The following is an 18,942-nucleotide window of genomic DNA, read 5'->3' on the forward strand; positions in this document are numbered from 1 at the left end:
CCGGTAACCTCCAGAAGTTCTTTCCAATCTCAACTACTCTGTGATTCTGTCATAAGTTAGTATTTAATGATTATTATACTGAGTCTGGAATTCACTCTGGAAAAATTAAATCTGATAAACCTGATTTTCCTTTAACTCTGCATGTTCATATTCCTTCTCAGGAAAAAACAATGTTTTGGAAAAATTATTAAAAGCAGTGCTGCTCTTGCATAGTTATTAGACTCAGGGCTTGTGACTGACACCAGTGCATCACTCTGTCATTCCACTGGTGCCAAAGGGTCTAGGTACTGCTCTGCATATCTGAGGTACCATCCTACCTCCTCCAGAAGAGAGCAGTTAGTTTCTTTAGTCTTTAAAACTGGATGCTACATCTAAACTCCTTCCAAAAAGCAGTACTGTTTGTGCAGCCTTTGAAAAACGTGAAGTGTTATAGAAGAGCACATTCCTTCTTATTTTTGCTTGGTTCTTAGATTGTGCCATGTAAAGCAGTATGCAGTAACTGCAATGTATTAATCCTCTCATAAAATACTGTTGACTGAGGTCTATTCAAAACTGGCATAGATTGATCTATCCTATTTAACACTTTTTTTTTTTTTTTTTTGCCAGCCTAAGCACAATGAGCTTTTTTCTTCTAAAAAAATAAGTTTTATTATGTCCAGATAATCTGAATAATAAGAAACAGTCTGTTAACACATACTGTTAAGGCAAATGGGAGTCTTTCGGCAATCGTATACTAGAACAACAAAACTGTTCAGTACAGAGGGAAGCTAAATATTTGAAGAATAGAAGGCTGAGAATTGCACAACCCTGACAACATGTTCAAAATTTAGGAGCTGCTCCTGTTCCCACTGCAACAATGCTAAAAATTCCCTGAGCTTTTGAAAGAATTTCAAATAACTTATGCAATCCATTTTTTCTCTGTATATATTCCAACACAGAAGCAGGGTCATGAAACAAATATAAATTTTGTGCTGCTCAGTAAAAATAATAGCACCACAAGGAAAATGTTCATCTTGCCTGACTAATCTCTCTCCCACCAAATAACTGGCTATAATTTCATTAATGACTTCAGACTGGTGCATTTCCTGTAGAGTTAATGGCAGACTTGATGCTAATACGCCTAGCTTTGCCTCAGGCTGTGGTCATTATTCTCTAGGAAGTGATCTATATCTTAGCCACAGTTAGTTAATTTGAAAACACTACACATCTGTGCTTTTTTTCTTCTTTCCTTATACTTCTTGGTCCTCCCCAACCTCCCTCTGGTTTTGCTAGTGACAAGGCTGAAACACATCTTTTCTCACTGCTAACAATGGTGGAGGAAGCAGGAGGGGGACTGAATGGTTAAGGAAACTCTTTCTTCTATTCCTATTTACTTAAATAATGATGGGTCATTAATGCTTGCCTGACCCTCCTATAAGTGAAACCACATTTACTGCTTTATTTAAAAAGACACCCTTTTAATTGCAGGTACTGCACTGGATCAATTTTGTGGTAATGAGTTTCCTGAATTACCAAATAATGTAAGTTGGGAGCGTTTAAGTGGTCTAGGACAGGGTCACCACCTTGTGGAATCCACAGATAAAATTCCCTTCTAATTACAATAAATAACCACTGAATTTTTTTTGCATACAAGTGGCAGAGTCAAGGACTAATCCAGAGGGGATGTTCGCATTTGAGTCCAAAAATGTTCTTGGTTACCTCTGTTAAAGGAAGTTGTAATAAAGTTCTGTGATCGATTTGGCAAGGTTAGCTGACAAGTTGCCCAGCTGCATTTGAAGAATATTTATACAAAGGGAAGTGGTAGTACTAGTCAAGAAAGTGATAACCTTAGTTACCTAACAGCAGTGTGACTCTCTGTCCCCTTCTAATTCTCGATTCTACTTTGCTTTTGAGAAAACAGATACTACTTCTTTTTTTTTTTTTTTTTTTTTAAATGTAGCAGAACAAGCTGCAGAGCCATATGAAACACTGGCTGGATTAGTTAAGCTTTGTAAACACTTTCAAACACACCAGGTCAGATTTAGAAGATGATAGTAATGAAAAGTAGGGTCAAAGCACTAAAGCAATGGAAGTGATCATTCCAGTAAGGTAGAACAGTGAAAAGTCTTCCAGAAGGGGCTGACATTTCCACATTTCTGCAGAGGGATTTCAAACCTGTCAATAGCCATTCCTATACTGTCAAAGTAACAATACTGATTTAAGTTCTTTCTTCTTCCTGTTTCTTCTTTGTGGATCAGTCAATAAGGACCAGATGAACTCCCTTGGAGTGGATAAGCCAGTACAACTGCCAGTTGGAGAGGTTGCCTTTGACTAGCTCATAAAAGTCACCTTCACATACACATTCCCACATTATGACTCCAGTCAGTTTGGGATATTTCAAATACAGCTCATTAGTCATGATCTGTGACTTCTCAAGGAAAAGTTTACATGACAATATCAGACCTTCAGGTTATCTGAGAATAGCTCTTCCTGTACAATGACCCTTTCTCCTTAAATATATTCCTCATCCTGCAGAAATAATTCATTTGTCCATTCAGACTCTTTGAACACACAGTTCAGGCAATGGAGGGTGGAGGGAAAATCATGGGAAGATTTATGCAGTGAAAATAACCTGACAGCCCAGTAACAACCCCATATAGGCTACTCAGTGTATACCTGAACTCCTCCATGAACAAGATCAACTCATTTTATAAAGTAAAATTGCTCAAGTCACTTGAAGTTGAGTGCCTGGCATAACGGGGGCCAAGTACTCAATTAGAACATTCAAATGGTGCAAATAAATTATAATAATGTTAAAAAACTTAATTAATTTTCCTTTTTAGCTGTATAAAAGACATATTGTTTTGACCTAAATCATAACATGCCAGACGTTATCACATAAATGTTCAGAAATGATTTCTCATCTTTTCTGTTCCTTGAGGAAAAACAAATCTGATGAACCCAGTTCCTCTAAATATATTTTAAGGTGACTCTTCTAGAACACCAAATTTCAAATGTTTGGAAATAGTTAATGAACTGTTCAGTAACAGACAGACATCTTTTACAACATGACTGTCAAATGAATGTGTCTTGAACTTCTCAGGACACGTCAGAGGCAGGGAAGCACTGATTTATACCTTGTTTTTTACAGAGGAGGAAACTTGGAAACCCAAAGAGAAGACAGCTGAAAGTTTTTGTATGTGATCCCTTAATTATAGTAGTAAGAGTTATCCAGTGTTACGGCATTGGGTCCTGCTGGGAGCTACAGACCCTCAGCACTGTGAGTAAAGCAGCTGTGCCTTTCCTGAAGCTGGAGATCTAAGAATTAAAGCATGTAAAATTACAGCATATTTCTGCAAACTTACACTGTATGGGATAGCAAACGCCTTTGGCAAAGAGGGAAACAGAGCCCCAATCTTTAAGTTTACAGTGCCATGCTTCCACCACATGGTTATCCTTCCTGTCCCTCAGCAGTACGCATCCTTTTGCAGGCAGGGAAAATAAGTTATGTTAGAAACTGAAGAGAAAGAATTAATGTACACAGGCAGGCAGATTACACAAAGAAGCAGGAAATTCCTTTAGGTTCTCCCCTTCTTAAATTGTTTTCAAAGTAATTCTTGGTGTCAGCTTTAAATACCCATTATTCCCTCTCAAGTTACTTGGGTACTATTAGCTCGCTTTACTGACAGATTACTGGAAGCCTCGCTTTGCTACTGCACAAAAGCAACGCGCCCTCCGAAGCAGACTCTTTTGCGAGTTATTAGTTTCGTTGTTATTGTATCCATACTACTCGGTGATCCAAAAACCCTCCCACCAGCATAGGGAATGCTAAGTTTCCCCAGCTGGAGACAAGAGCTTTCGGCACCGGCTCTCTGATTTGTCGTCCTGGCTCCGGAGGGGGCACGGTGTGGTCAGCTCAGGAGCCCGGTAACAAAAGGGGAAGCGGAGACGGAACGAGGTCGGAAAGCGGCCGCCAACTAGCGGAGCTCAGGCCGGCTGGGGAAGGCCCGTATCGGCCGCTTAGAGGCTGAGGGCTCATGGCTGCCGGCTGCGGGTGAGGAGGGGGCAGAGCCCCGGGGCTGCGCTGGAGGCGAGGAGCGGCCAGGAGTATCCGATGGGCGTCCGGGCGAGCCTGGCGTGCCGCGGGAGGGAGCTGCATCCCCTGCCCCGTCGCCGCTCGGCGCAAGAAGAGCCCGAAACGATGATTCAGGTATGCGGGATGTGCTCCCCAGTCCCGGCGTGGAAGGGGCGGCGAGGAGTCTGGCGGCACTGCCGGACCCGCGGCTACCCCCATCGGGCTCGGCCCGTGGCCGCCGAAGGGCGGCCCGCGGGGACGCGCCTGCGCCCGGTGCCGAGAGTACCGCCGTGCTTTGCCCCGCTGGGCCCGGACGCGGGGCGCTGTTTGCAGCTCCGCTCCGCGCCGCCTGGGGCGGCGTGCGGTGTGCGTGGCAGCGGGGGCGCCCACCTTTCTCCGCGGCGGTGAGGAAAGCAAAGGCGCGGGTGTGTGGGGCGGCCTCGCGGTACCCTCCGTAACTCCTGCCGGGGTTGCCCGACGCCTTGTCCGAGTCCGGTGTGCGTACGCAGCAGCTCGCCTTTCCCGCCGCGCCGGTGCCGTTCCGGGCGCCGGGGCCGCGGGACTTGGTCAGCGGCGCTGCTGCCCTGTGACACCGGCTGCCGCTGCCACATGCCAGAGTATGCGTTCGCCTTCCTCTTCGTGTAAATATTACCCGTTAGCTTTGAATATGCACCTAAAACACTGTTTGGGGCAGTTAGGGAAATGTCCAAAAATGAGGGTGAGTTGATGATCCTGAAGTACCAACTTTAATGGTTATGAAAGTTTGATAAACTTTAGATAATTATGGTTTTAAACCTCTTTGATCTCAGCGATGGGTTCTCTTCGAATTCATGACTGTGGACAAGAACAGAGAAACTGCCAAAATAGCAGCCTCTCGGCACAACTGCAAATCGGAAGTACCAGAAACCTCTCTAGAGCATTAGCTGGGAGTCTTGGTGCCCTGCAACTCATTCCAGAGACTCATTCAAGCATCTCTATTTCTGGTTTGCTAAGCAAACCTCTGGACCTTTGAAGTTTCATGCTTTTCTTTCTGGGTTACCTCTGAAAGCTTGGTTCAGCAACAGATTTAAATTCATTTTAAGCACATGTTTAAATGTTTTTGCTGACTGTGGTTCGGCATGCTGTACCAGTCTCCCTCTCCCCTTGCATGCTTAAGTGAGCATACTCTTTCATTTCAAATTCCTTCTGAAAACATACAATTTCTATTGAAACCTTTTAGGATTAGTTTCCCAGAAATTAATGAATAATATACCACACAAGTGGTACACTGGATATATGCACTGAAAAATCAAGCTCCCTTTGACCATCGCATGTGCACTCTCTGAAACGGTCTCCATCACTCTTGTCTAACATTTCAAGCCAAGCAGTTTCAAATAACCATTTTATTATAAAAAACGGCCAAGGAAATATGTGAGTATGTTTTCCTGCCAGAATTGCATTCCTCTATGGTGTAAGATGGCCAGTGTTTGGTTGAAGAGAAATGACTCATTTAAAGAGCTGAAATTTCTGCATTCTCTCAGTATTAGGAGAAGGAGCTTTATTTCATTTGAAAGCATATACGATTATCTCCAATGATCTCTTGCCAAAGAAACATTGGCCTGTGGCCTTAGACATAATATTAAACCTAAAAATCATAATGTTAAAATGGAAAAATTACTGTAACACACCTTTTTTTCAGGGATTGATAAATAGAAATTTTCTAATAATTCTTACTTCCAGCGCTATGAGTCCAATTTTAGAATCTTAATGGAGTATGCTTTGTTAAAGGGAAGTTGACTAATTGATCATTGCACAGTGACTTAGCTGGCACCAGGACCTCAATTTTGCTGGGTTCTCTAGAAACACAGTACGAAAATATTCCCCACTTTGGAAGCAAAAGTCATGCCTTGTTCTCTTTTTCATGCTGGCACTTACATTGTTAGGACTTAGGAATGGGTAACCCTATTACTGAAACACTGGGACACTGCTGTGATACCTTTTCACCGTGACAGTTATGGCCCACCACACTTTGGTTCCTTTGTTTCTTTATGGCTGCCTGGGGCTGCTAGTTGTGAATCTGCTGCTCAGAGAGCTTTCCAGCTTATTAATGATATTAATATTGTTTAGGAGTAACTCCTTTTAAGCTAGATTTTACTTCCAAGTTTGTCCTTGATTCTTCCTTTCTTCCTTGTTAAGTTATGAAGGGTCAACCTGAGCATTGAACCCAGGAGCAAAAGACCAAGCTACACGACGTTAAATTCCTCTTCTTGTGGCACTTAAAAAGGCAGCGAGAGGGTGACACCAAGCAAGAAAATAGAGAAGTCTGTTCGTTTCCTTAGCACCAGTCCATAGGGATATGGCAGGGACTGCTGGGGCTAAGCAGAGCTTCACCACCCTCAGACCAATTTCCATGAAATGGATGGTTTGCATTTTTCTCTTATTATATATTAGTATAAATCAAAAATTTCTTCTCTGAAACCCATTGCATTTCATCAGTTTTAAATTAGTATGAGTGATAGGGGAAGCTGGGCCAGTAATTCTCAAAATATTGGTTATAAAATGACTTCAAATGATGGAGTAATCATTTAAAAATCAAAGCTGCCATAGGTTCCAATTTATGCTGCTCTTATGGAACAGAAAATATGGGCAGGATGTATTAACATCTGTGGCTTTATTTTACATCTGGAACATGAAAAAGGCAACAAGCAACAGGGTAAAAGATGAGCTTTCTGTTTAATTACACTTCTATTCATCTTTCTCTTCCAGCAGGAAGATGTAGAGTTATACAATAGACCATCTGAATTTCTGTCACTGAGTGGTTGAAATAATTAGACGTTCTACCTCAGAATATGCCAAAAGGTTTTAACACAAAATTGAGGGGAAAATGGCATAAATTTGACTCTAGGAAGGTGTTTTAAAGAGTGAGGGGGTTTGTTTTGTATTTTCAAGGCAAAGGTAGATTTTTCTAGTATCATTACACTAGACAAGTATTTTTCTCTTTGAATCAATGAAATTAAGCTAACTTAAAATTGGCACTAATGCCATAGGTTTGCAGTTACGTTTTTTGTTTAGGCCTTATCTTCGAGTGGTTTATCGGCTTTCTGTGGGGGGCTGCCTCAGTTTCTGTAGGCAATCATTTCTGCACAAATCCCAGTGTTACCTGAAAAGTCATTGCCTTAATCTTAACTTTTTAACCATATCTTTACATTTCTTTTTCTTTGTGTATAATATTGTAGGGAGGTCAGACTCCCTGAGCAGTCTTTAGTGACGTCAGACTCAAAGTAAAAAGTAAAGCAAATCAAGTAACTTTTTCAGAATTTCTGGGTAAATACATAAAACACTTCAGGCTTCCTGATCCTCAGTATAATGCTTTTCCACTGAAGCATATTACTTTTTAAGCAATGAGTTGTCATTGTGTAATGCAAGGAAAAAGGACTGTGCAAATGGATCTTCATACTGTCTTCTCTATATACCAGGCTTCCATATTGTATCTCTGACTCTGGTGAAAGTGTGTGAATGTGAGGATGCTACTTTACATCTGAGAATAGTCACCAATATTACACAGTCCACAATCTCCCTGCAGGAATGTTCTGGCTTCTGATGATGATGACTTAATTGTACAGATGAAAAGAACAGGGAGAAAAGCAGTTCTTCCAGGAAGATTTTAAAGGGGTTTTGGATTGCATACTAAGCAAATAGCAGCATTGGCCCAAAATGCCCAAAAGCTCAGAAGTTTTTAGCATAATTTCCTTGTATCATGTTATGCAACAGAAAAGGCAGAGGAAAACAATGAGAATCCTTCAGAATAATTTTGGTTTTGTGAGTGCTAGGTCCTCTGTGCAGATTGCAGGCCAAGATGATGACCACTATAGAAGACCCAGCCAGTGGGGGCCTTATTAGTCAAATCCTAATCAAGAAGCTGATGAATCCTGTGGGCCAATAACCCTTTATTAATAAATATGTTATTTTATCTAATGAGTACATTCTGGAGGAAAGTGGCATCGTTTTTATTATCATATATAGATGGGAAATCCCTTAGACCAGGGGTGTCAAACTCCTTTTCACTGTATAAATGTAGGAGTAGTTAGTTTTGTAGGAGTAGTTACATTTATACAGTCCTAAAATTACATTCGACCCTTTGAAGGCAACCGGGAGGCTGATGTGGCCCCCAGTGAAAAGGAGTTTGACAGCCCTGCCTTAGACTATGCATCTTGTTTCCACTCCACTGTTATTATTTAACCAGTCAGGTTAATTCATGTAATGATGTTTCTGTTGCTAATATTTTTTAGCACATGAGAATTTTGGGGAAAGTGGAAGCCATCCTAATACAAACTGTGTAACAGTATGCAACTGGAGTTTTCAAGGTCTTCAGCACATTGTCTGGTTCCTTAAGTGCAAGTTGTTTATCATATTTTTAATGACTGAGGAAAAGGAAAAACTTTTCAAAAACCTCAAGCACTTTTAGCTGCTATATCAGTTGGGTTTCCAAATGGTCTCAGGTGAAGTACACTGAAACATTATGGTCGTCACCAGAAAGAATTACACCTTCACTTCAGTATCCTGCCTTCTGTCCGACAGCTGTGGTATGTCCTGTGGAAAATGGGCTGGATAGTTTTCAGTCATTTTTCAGTTTTATAGTGGTTTTCAGCAAGAGGGAAGTTATTTAGTTATTTAGTTAGTTATTTAGTTAGTTATTTAGTTAGTTATTTAGTTAGTTAGTTAGTTAGTTAGTTAGTTAGTTAGTTAGTTATAAAAATGCCGCTTCAAAACTTAACAAAAGTAAATTCTTAGAGGAACTGATAAGCAAAGAAGGATTGAAAACACTTTCTCCTTCCAGAAGAATATCAAGTGAATAGTAAGAAAGAGAAGGCTCTCCAAATGGTTCATTCACTGCCCTCAAGTGACATCCTGGAAGATGAACAACTTTTCATGAAACTTACAATAGAAATACTTTTTTTAGTGTTTATGGATTACTTTGGCAATTGCTGTTGCTTTATAATTTCAGAATTGTTTCTTACCACAGACTATGAATGTGAAATTGTATTATTCTAAAAGAAAAATATTTTAAAAAATCTAAATAGTTTCCTGGATTTTGGACAGTCTTTGGTTGTCTAGAAAACTGGCAGAATAAAAGTGTCAGAGAATACTGAGGAAGAAATAAATGTGTTGAATACAAGTAGGTACAATCTGCTTCAAATCTATCTCATTAAAAGCAAGGAGGTTAAATAGTTTCAGTCACTCCACCACTTCATAAAGCTGTTTCTTTGCACAGACAGCTCACATCACAATTCCATCAATGATACACATTGTTTAATCATCCAAAACAATGATTAAATTATTATAATTGTTATACAAAACATGTGAGTTTTTTTATGATAGTGGAATGAGAGTCATGATCCTTTTCCCACTTCTCCTTCACTGCAGCTGGTCCTTCCTCCTGACCTTGGAGGTGGTGCAGATCCCATGGCCATCCAACAGCAGAGAGGGCTCCTGCTGATTTTAATAAATGCTTGAGTAGCACTGGTGCCTGAGCAGTCCTGGTCTCTCTCAAGAAAAAGTAAAATGTTAGCAGCATTTCCCTTCCTCCTCCACCTTGCTCTACTCATGTAAGAGGTTGGGGAATCATCATGAGTCTGCTGTGGTTGTACGTGTACTTATCTCCAGCAGCAGGGTTCTTCGTTCAACACAGCACCTGACCATTAAGCAATTTCTTAAGCCTGGTCCTATGCAATAAAATATGTAGAGGCTCATGTGATCTTGACATCTCTAGAAATTTAATTTTAAAGATGACTGAAGATACTTTACTGAATTAAAATTTAGGAATGTTTAATCTCTTAGTGACCCATGTATGGTGCAGGTCATGATAAATTTCCTTCTCCTTCCCAAACATAACAACACTTATGTCCTCTTATATTTTATTCCAAAGAGATTACTTCTTGTGTCCTGTCAGATATTCTTACAAAACCAGCTTTCTTGCCCACTGCCTTCCTTTTTCCCCCAGTGTGGGTACATATATCACATGATGCTTGGGTGTGAAACTGTGATGTATCCTGGTATAGATTTTCACTTATTTAACCCTGGTATTTCATATGTTAACATCCTTATTTATGTGTAATATATGACCTGGTTTAAATATCTGCAGTTGCTGAATTGGGGTCTGATTCATGGCTTTTACAGCAACAAAACTTTTGGTGCTGAACTTAGGTCATTGTTGATCTCTTACAGCATTGTATAATAACAGACTACTGGTGCAACAAAAACATATAAATAAGGTTTAAGAATCCTGATTCAGTCTCATACAGAGCTGATAATGACTGCTCAAAAACTCGTAGCAAGTGAAGTTACCTCTTACCCAGGAAATAATAAATACAGGATATAGTGCCCTGGCAGTTATAATACAAATATCCTGCAGAAAATTAAACTTAGATTTCAGGGGGCTTTTTCATCTTTAGCATGGATGGTAGTTAACAATATTATTCATGTTAACTTTCATATGCATGGGCTGGCTTGGGGAGGCATACATGGAAGGGACCAAGGGAGATTCAAGTTAGAAGCCAGCTAACAGCTTCTTGCAAGAAAGTCTGTCAGCTCATATGCTGTACTTCTGCTTTATTAGTGTGAATTCCCACTATCTAGGTTTAACCATTAGAAAAGAGGCTATGGTACATAGTACATGACAAGGCCAAGCCCAGTGACTGGATGTTCCAGCTACCTTCATGTTGTGAATTCATTTTAATGTGACCTGCCACTTTCTGTAATCTCTTCTGGGAAAAACCTTCCCCTTTCACATAGCCAAAAAACCCAGATGTGAAGTGGTCTCCTCTTAAAAACAGTTGAAGACAGCACTGCATTAACTTTTTGTTTCTCTTCTCCTTCCAGCCTGCTCTGTTTTTAACACAAGAAGAGCCAAAATAAGCAGGATTAGATCTTTCTGGCTAGACACAATTTTCCATGCTAACTAAAGTAAATACAGTGGGAATGTAAAAAGTAAGCATGAGCCCAGTGCTGAGTATATGCTAGGTGTTTCTCAGAGTGTGTGTGAGGGGTTGAGATTATTTTTGTCTTAGTTTGTGCCCTCTATAGTTCCTTGCAAGATGGTGGAGAGAGGAGTTTGACTCTGCTTCGTGACAACTGAAGGCATTACGAAGTGCTATTTGACTTGAATAATGGTTTTGTTCTTAGAAAACGGCATTAAAATACTCCAGGATTTCTTAAATTCGTTGTCTAGCACGCTGTGCAGTCTCTACCTTACTATTTCACCAATTTCTGAGTCAAAAATTATTATTCTGCTTAACTAGTAGCTCATTTTTCTTGGAGAATTAATGTGGGGTGTGTTTATGAAACCCCCACTTTCTTGTTCAATGACCTACCATTTGTAAGGTCAAATGGGAAAGGAAGTTTGACCTGGGAGGCACAGTACAAATTTTATCACCATAGAAGGACAACAGGAGTAAGTATGAGAGTCACCTGAAATGTATATGTATATCTTCATGCTTCATGTCTGAAACCATTACTTTAATTAAAAGTTCTGTTTGAAATATGTTCATATGATCATTGAGAATATGTCTACCTTCAAAATTAGTAGCATATCCAAAATCAAACTTGTAGGTAAAGTCCTAGAGGTTCTTTTTCAAGTGAAACAAATGGCAACCTCAGATGTCACTGGAAAGGAATATGGGAATTTTTAAGTCATCATTTTCATTCCAGTTTTGCAGATTTTCCATTGTCTCTGTCACAATGACAGTACTTTTTTTGTCTTGGCTGTAATGAAATAAATAGTATGGTAAAAAGACACAACCAAAAAAACTTGGTAGGACAGTCTGTAACAGATCTTATTTCAGTTTTTCTGTGCTTTATCAGTCAATACTGCTTTCTGCAATAGTGGGTTCCTGGCTATTATTTGTTTTATTCTTACAAGGTCTTTGCAATTAAAGCCAAATACCACTGCCTTTTAGATCTTCCTTTTTGGATTAAAGGCATAAATAGCTGTTTCAGCTATCACAAATAACGTAGATGTGAAATGTTTTGAAGTGTCACTTCCACTATTGTTTATCAGAGCTGTTCCAGATCTGGGGAGAAGAACTGAATGAAGCCAGAGCTACCTGAAATGAATAGGTGCTCTCATTAATTCCTGGCCATTTTTTTTTTATAACATGTGCATAAAACTGAAGGAAAAAGTCTTTAGGGTGATAGGGTATAGTGAAGCTTACCTCAAAGTCTTTGAGATACTTACTATTATCAGCCACCCAGTACATTTTCTTGTAAGGCCTCTTATCAAACCTCGAGAGCTCGTTATGGCAAGGATAAACACTTCAAATCATGATGTTTGGGAGGTGGTTCAGTCTGGTATTTTTTAACTGAATTTGAAAACAGAGTTAATTCCCAGATCCCATGTGATGACCAGCTTTGAGCGTGCCTTGCTCCCTGACAATGCTGCTGTTAATCCACAGATTTGTTGTGCTGCTGTACTTGGTTTGTAGATCTTCCCGCTGGCCTTGGTCCAGCTGGTCATGGAAGTTACTCCCTCTCTGGGAAAGGCCAACCCCTATTCCATCCCAGTCTTTTCTGGCTTCCAACCTCAGCCAGCTGGTAATATAAGGAGAGCTGATAATATAAGAGTCACCTTGAGATGAGTTACTGTTTTCTAAAACCCTTTTGGACTCAGTGGACTTTAGGAGAAGTTACTTATGTCCCAGATCCCCTTCGAAGTCACCAAAGCTAGGACTTCTCTGTCACTTCTTTGACAGTTGAGTTATAGTCTTAACTCCCTGGGTATGAATAGGAGCAGTTTCTGTAGTAAGAGTTTAGTTTTAAAATAAATTACATATATTTTTACAAAACACAGCACATAATCTGCATGTGTACATGTGTGAATATATTCCCATGCCCACACTGGTTGTTATTGATATCCCAAGTTACTTGTGAACCACAGAATGTATTTGACTACATGGCTAAACTGGTGATATATTAATTTTAAGTAATGTAACTTAAAGCAGCAAGTCTTGGTTGTGATGGATCTAGGGCACACCACAGAGCTGTTCCTTTCCTTAGGTCATGATTTTTAACAGCTGAATTACGCTGTTAATATATGCTGCGTTAAGTCAGCCAGTTCTTCAGGAACTGTGATACATGAAGAAATTTGTATCTTTTGGATTCCCATATAGATTTCAAGATTGAGGCACCAGGTTGGTTATGTTTTGACTATGAGATTTGCAAGAGCTCTGTTAAACTTCTGGTTTTGTTCTCACAGTTAGCTGGCCTTGGCCCTTTTGTACCCTCTGCCCTGAGAAGTCTGTCATCCACAAACCTTCCTAGCTCTGACCTACCCTAAATGCATCTGACACTGTGGAGGCATTAGCCCTCTGTTACATGTCTGCAGGAATGTGGAGCATAGGTGATGGAAAATGGGGTGTTGCTTTTGGCTCTCCACTGTTACCAATACTTGCCTTAATGTTTGGCTGTGCCACCGGGACACCAGGCAGATGGCTATGTGTGACATTCAGGGAGAAAACACGTGGAGAGAATCAGTGTGATGTGTGGAAGTACGACATATTCTTTCAGTTCTGTTAATTGATGGAGAGCTGCCAGTGATGAATCAGAGCTTGATGTCACAAGACACTTCTTATTTATCAAAAACAGTTGTAAAAGGGACAGAGAGCAAATGTGCTGTTCAGCATCTTGTTTGTGTTGCTCCCTGTTCTCTGTCATCCAGCTACAGAACACTAATGAAGAGCCTTCTCCTAATGCTTTTTTGTCAGTTATCCAAGAAATCAGAGCCAACAAATGCTTTTTTTAAAGTAATAGATTCTCAGAAACTAATGCAAGTTTGGGACTTGAAAGAGCAAAAGGTTTTCATTATGTTTTTAAAACAAATGTCAAACATAAACTCTTTCATGTCCGTATAAGCCCAACGGGCATGGAATGCCTGCTTCGTGCCAAATCTGGTATTAACTCTGGCTATCACTTAAGGGGAAATTAAAACCATTTGGGTCTTTGTCCTTGAAGGCTCCCCATACAATTTATGAAGGCTCTCTGTAGATTTATTGCAAAATCAGTTCATGGGTTTTCAGTGTGTGTATTCAGCGTGGTGCTTCAGTGATGGGCTGATCATGTTGTGGTCTTGAATGCAGTGGTCCAAGGGCTTCATTTAAGCATAAGCACAGTGGCACCAGGACCTACATGTATGCACACATGCATGTGTGAGAGAGAAAGAAAAATGATACAGAAGATGAGTGGGTTCAACCTGGGGATTTCGACCTGGATTTCACACAGCTGTAGTTTTTGTGGTGGTTAAATAAAGGATTGTATTTTTAGCCTGTGTTTAAGTTATTTAGGAAAGTTTGTTGTTGGTTTTTTTTTTTTCTTGCCTTTGTACTTGAGCTGGGGAAAGTGCTACTTTGCGCATGAGTGTTTTTGGTGGGCACCATAAGAAGAACTATATTCATGTGAAAGTAATGATTGTGAGTATAACACTTCGCTCAGGTCCTCCAGAGCCATGGCACTAGTGGTAGAGATAGCTTGAGGGAGGCTGAAGTCATGCAGAGGGAAGTCTGATGGCCGATCTGTTGCCCCAGGTCCTGTGGTTGTAACTTGCCTAAGCAGGAGGAAGCTGAGGTTCACAGTTACTCTGACACAAAAGCATGTCTTCTGTTAACTGCTTATGAGACATTTGACTCATAACTTTTCCCTGAGTCAGTCCTAACATTTCCCATTGACTTCTGGGTAGTTTTAGTTGCATCAAGTGTGTCCCCACCTGGGAAAACAAGAGAATCTGTTGGTTCAAACTGAACAAAACTTAAGGATTTGGGGGTTTGTGGGTTGTGGTGTTTTAAAACCAGTGACCTGAAGGTAAAAGCTGTAGTCTTCTTCACTGTAGAGCCATGTCAGAACAGTACGGGGCTGGCTTTTCTTTCCTCAGCCCTCATTTGAAAAAAATCCTATTTAGGAATGCATTTAGGCACGTAGCAAGAAGAGTCTCAAGATGTGAGGGTGCAGACAAAAGGATCACTGACAGAACCCTCAAAAAGTGATGCGGTAGCCTCTGTGTCACCAAACCATGACACTTTGTTATTTTCCCCACAGAAAAAGGAGTGTGTTTTTAATGTATCAGCTGGGATCAATGACTGCACTTAACATCCATAAAAGGAGAAATGGAAGCTGTTTTGAAAAAAAGAAGTTGTTTTCCTTATTCATCTTATTTCTCCCTTGCAATCCATCTTGTAAGGCTATTGATGCTAAATGTTCATTAAAATGTAGAATTGATTGGCCAGTGTTCGGTTTCATTGTGGATGGCCTCTATCGCTTCTAGAAGGGGAGAAATTGAGCCTTCAGCAGCTTGGACTGAGATTCCAGCTATGCTTGCTGCTTCTTGGGTTTTGCAGCTCTATTGGAGATACAGTGTAACAGCATTGGAATGTCATTCAAAAACTTCACAAACCTGAACTGGTTTCTGCAATGTCAGAGGGCATTAGGTGGAAAATTAATTATGTGGAACTAACCAAAGAACACTATTTTCAGTTTAAGTTGTTTTAAACTCCTTTTAATTCCAACTCAGAAGAAGTTAGCTGCAAAGGACTGGTTCACAAGGTTTAAAAATATAATCTTAATTTTTTGCTGAAATGTAATGAGAATGAGAAAACAGGATGAGAATGATTAACATTGCTACAGGATTGTGCACAAAATACTTTCAAGTGGTAGCTGTTATGAAATATACTGCAGATTTAATAATTTCCTTATAAATATTGATATTCTCTCTGTTGTTTCCACATACTGTAGAAATGTTCATTAAGAAATTTATTATACTTTGTCACAAAAATAAAGCAAATAATAAATAAATAGCAAAAATTTTTGTTAATACTAGCCCAGTTGGATTTCAGTGCTATCTTCAATGTTTTGATAAATTATCACCATAAATTTTTAAAGTTAAATATCTACTTAATTGAAGTTGTGCCTTCAACACTTTTTAATCTCGGATTTGACTGCAGAGTAAACTGTGGCATATACCTGTCAAACACTGACAGAGCAAATATGAAAAGTGCATTTTCAGTCTATGTTTACTGAGAAGAAAGATTTGAGTTGGGAATTCGTGGTATGAAGCTGGGATCCCGACTTGAACAAGCATCAGTTCACAAGGATTTGACACAGACGAATGGACTGCTGGCTGCTCGATTCTTGAAAATTCTTTGAACTGCCACTTTTGGCTAATGGTGGGAGAAGAATCACATCTTGCCCTTCCTGTAGTAAGTCCTTCCTCCTCTCAAATTCTGTTAGCAGTATGGGCCATTGTACAGAAACTGGGAGCCAGGATTAGAGACGAAAGCTTGCCAAGAAATCTTAAAAATAGCTGAAAAATATTTCTGGTGGTACACTTCTAATTACTTTCATATTGTGGCCTTAAACTTTATGAAAATGAGAGTGCATTGAAAACATTATTCTCAAAGTATTTGCGGATTAAAAAAAAAGAACAAAAAACAACACAACCCAAAAAGCAAAAAAAAAAACCCAAAATGCAAGCTGTGGATCATATTCTCCTACATGCTAAGAAATCTGACTGCCCTCAGTATGTAAGGTAAAATTTAGAAATCATAGAACCACAGGTGGTTTCCCACCTCCACTCCACCCCTTATAATGTTTTTTGGGGAATAACTGGATTCTGTAATGCAGAGGAATCTATTGTTAAATCTCTTTTGATCCAAATATTAATACTGTTTTCTTATTTGAAGAGGGATAATTTAGCTATAAGCTACACTGTAAGGAGAAAACAAAAAATCATACTGAAAAAATATTAAATGTATTATAATACTTTTTAAAGGTTGTGCATTTTCATGCTCCACATGACTTTGTGTTCTCCTGTAAGCTATTTTTCATGTATGCTTCTTTTAGACTAATAGATCTAACAGAGTGTAGGAGCTGCAGAAATGTTCAGGGTGTTCAGCAAGACACATGGTAACTACTTATTTTGTCATGCTTCCATTGAAGATAAGTTCATATTGGATATAAAAAACAAATTACTTTGGATGGTCCAGTAAAGTGTTACTGCTTTGTAATAAGGCAGGTTATTGGCTTTTTTTCTGAACTGTTGTTTTGGGTGTTTTTTTTTTTTTTTTTTTTTTTAGTGAAAACATGATTATTTCATGTTTCAGTCTAGAGAAGAACAAATGAAGAATAATAGAGTCCTCTTAGCAACCTGGTTTAGGATCATACTGTGTCCTTTGTTTGTGCTCAGTCCTTTGAATGAAAAAAGGCAGAGGATGACTAATACAGCAGTAGTGATTGTAGTTTTTGGTAGTGACAAGAAAGGGATGTCTTAGTGGTAAAGGAAGATCTTTGCACTGAGCTCATGCCTCCTTGCATGTGTCCCTGATTGAACCTAACTATTTGTTTTGCAAACTATATCCCAAACACTGTTGTATAGTGTCTGTACTGAATCTCAGAGTTATAAATTGGAAACCTCAGCATCAGGATGTTCAATTTTATATCTTATTCTTAAATGAAACTGCAGGAGAACCCTGTTCTGACTATCTCAGACTGTATATGTTGGTGTCAGGAATGCAATGGATTAGAAATCCATTTTACATTAGAAAACATTTTACATGGTGGGTTGTTGTTGCTATGGTTGTTACTCCTTTTGTTGATAATAACAATAATTCTGGAACCCATCTATCCATCTTCTAGTCCCACTAGGTAAGAAAAACTTTCCATATTTGTGTGACCTGCAGATTAAAATGATACTTGCAGCATCAGTTAATACTTCACGTGTCCGCCTTGCTTGCCTGTTCTTTTGGAGAGGCTTTTCAACTAATTTTCAAACCTTGGGTATTTAACTGAAGGAGCTGGCATGCCAGCATCCAAAACCATGTTTCCAAGAAGTCCTGCTAAAAGGCTGTCTTGTTGCTGGAGAGAGCTGGACTCACTGAGTGCTTCCTTCTTGGTTTTTGCAGTATGTCCAGTTTTAGCAGTGGCTAGATCAAATGGATCTGGTAGTGTCTGAATCACTAGTGGAATGACTTGGGGGTACAGTCTTTGCTTACATGGCTTAGTAATTCTTACAGGACCTTTTTGCTAAGAGCGAGCTTCCTTCCTTTAGCTGAAGTCATGCTGTACATTCCTCAGAGGCACACAGAGATTGGGAAACTGAGGAAAAACACTGTATCCAGTGTAGCTGTGTGTCCTGGCCATGATACTATGGTGGCATCATGTGTTGCTGAATTATTTATACTTTAAGGCATACTTATTCTGACTTCCATTGACTGACCTCTTTTTATTGGCTGGAAAGATGTCATGCAAAAACCTACACAAGAGAAACACATTAGAACAAGGTACCAATCTACATGAACATTTTCATATGCGATTTAACAGAAAAACAAAACAGGTTATAATGTCTTAACTGGGACATTACATCATGAGCTGTGGAATACTTGTGAGCCTAGTTCTCACAGTTGAATACCAAGCAGAGTGTGGGAAAACTGAAAACTGCTGTAGAGAGAGGCTTCTTCAGAGCCAAATGGATGACATCTGAGAACTCAGATTAAAGTGGAAAAGGAGGAAAGAGTTCGTAATAACAGCATCAGATACATACAACTTTTAGGGTGTACCAGAAATCATAGGTTGCAGATATAACTGGCAGAGTGCACCCAGAAGTAAGTTCATAGGGATGTATTTTCAGTCTGTACAGACAGCGTGAGGCTAACTGGGTTAAGCCACAGTGCCAACCAGGAGGAGAGTTCAGGCTTTTGAGACAATATGGTGCTGTCAGTTTCAAAAAAGTGCAAAAAGCAACATAATGCCTTGCTTTCTGACAGACTTTAGAAGTTTGGTGCAGCAGTTTGGTCTTGTTTACTGCATTTATTGTATGTTCTTGAAACACTGTCCTTGGGATCTATATAATCAATGTCAGCAAAGAAGTGCTC

General features: G+C 39.6%; 1 protein-coding gene across 5 annotated transcripts in view; it reads left to right on the forward strand.

Annotated features, from left to right (window-relative positions):
• The first annotated feature begins 3,666 nt into the window (after positions 1-3,666).
• Positions 3,667-18,942, forward strand: part of TNS3 (tensin 3) — a 231,904-nt gene continuing 216,628 nt past the window's right edge. For 2 of the 5 annotated variants that reach the window (XM_082044751.1, XM_082044753.1), the window contains exon 1: positions 3,668-4,189. In XM_082044751.1, the coding sequence (XP_081900877.1) occupies positions 4,094-4,189 (96 nt within the window). In that variant the 5' untranslated portion in view covers positions 3,668-4,093. Of the gene's footprint in view, positions 4,190-18,942 lie in introns of all 5 variants that reach the window. The other 3 variants (XM_082044754.1, XM_082044756.1, XM_082044752.1) reach the window with 2 other exon arrangements.

Source organism: Streptopelia decaocto (genome assembly GCF_964273445.1).
Source record: "Streptopelia decaocto genome assembly, chromosome: 2".
NCBI classification, from domain to species: domain Eukaryota; kingdom Metazoa; phylum Chordata; class Aves; order Columbiformes; family Columbidae; genus Streptopelia; species Streptopelia decaocto.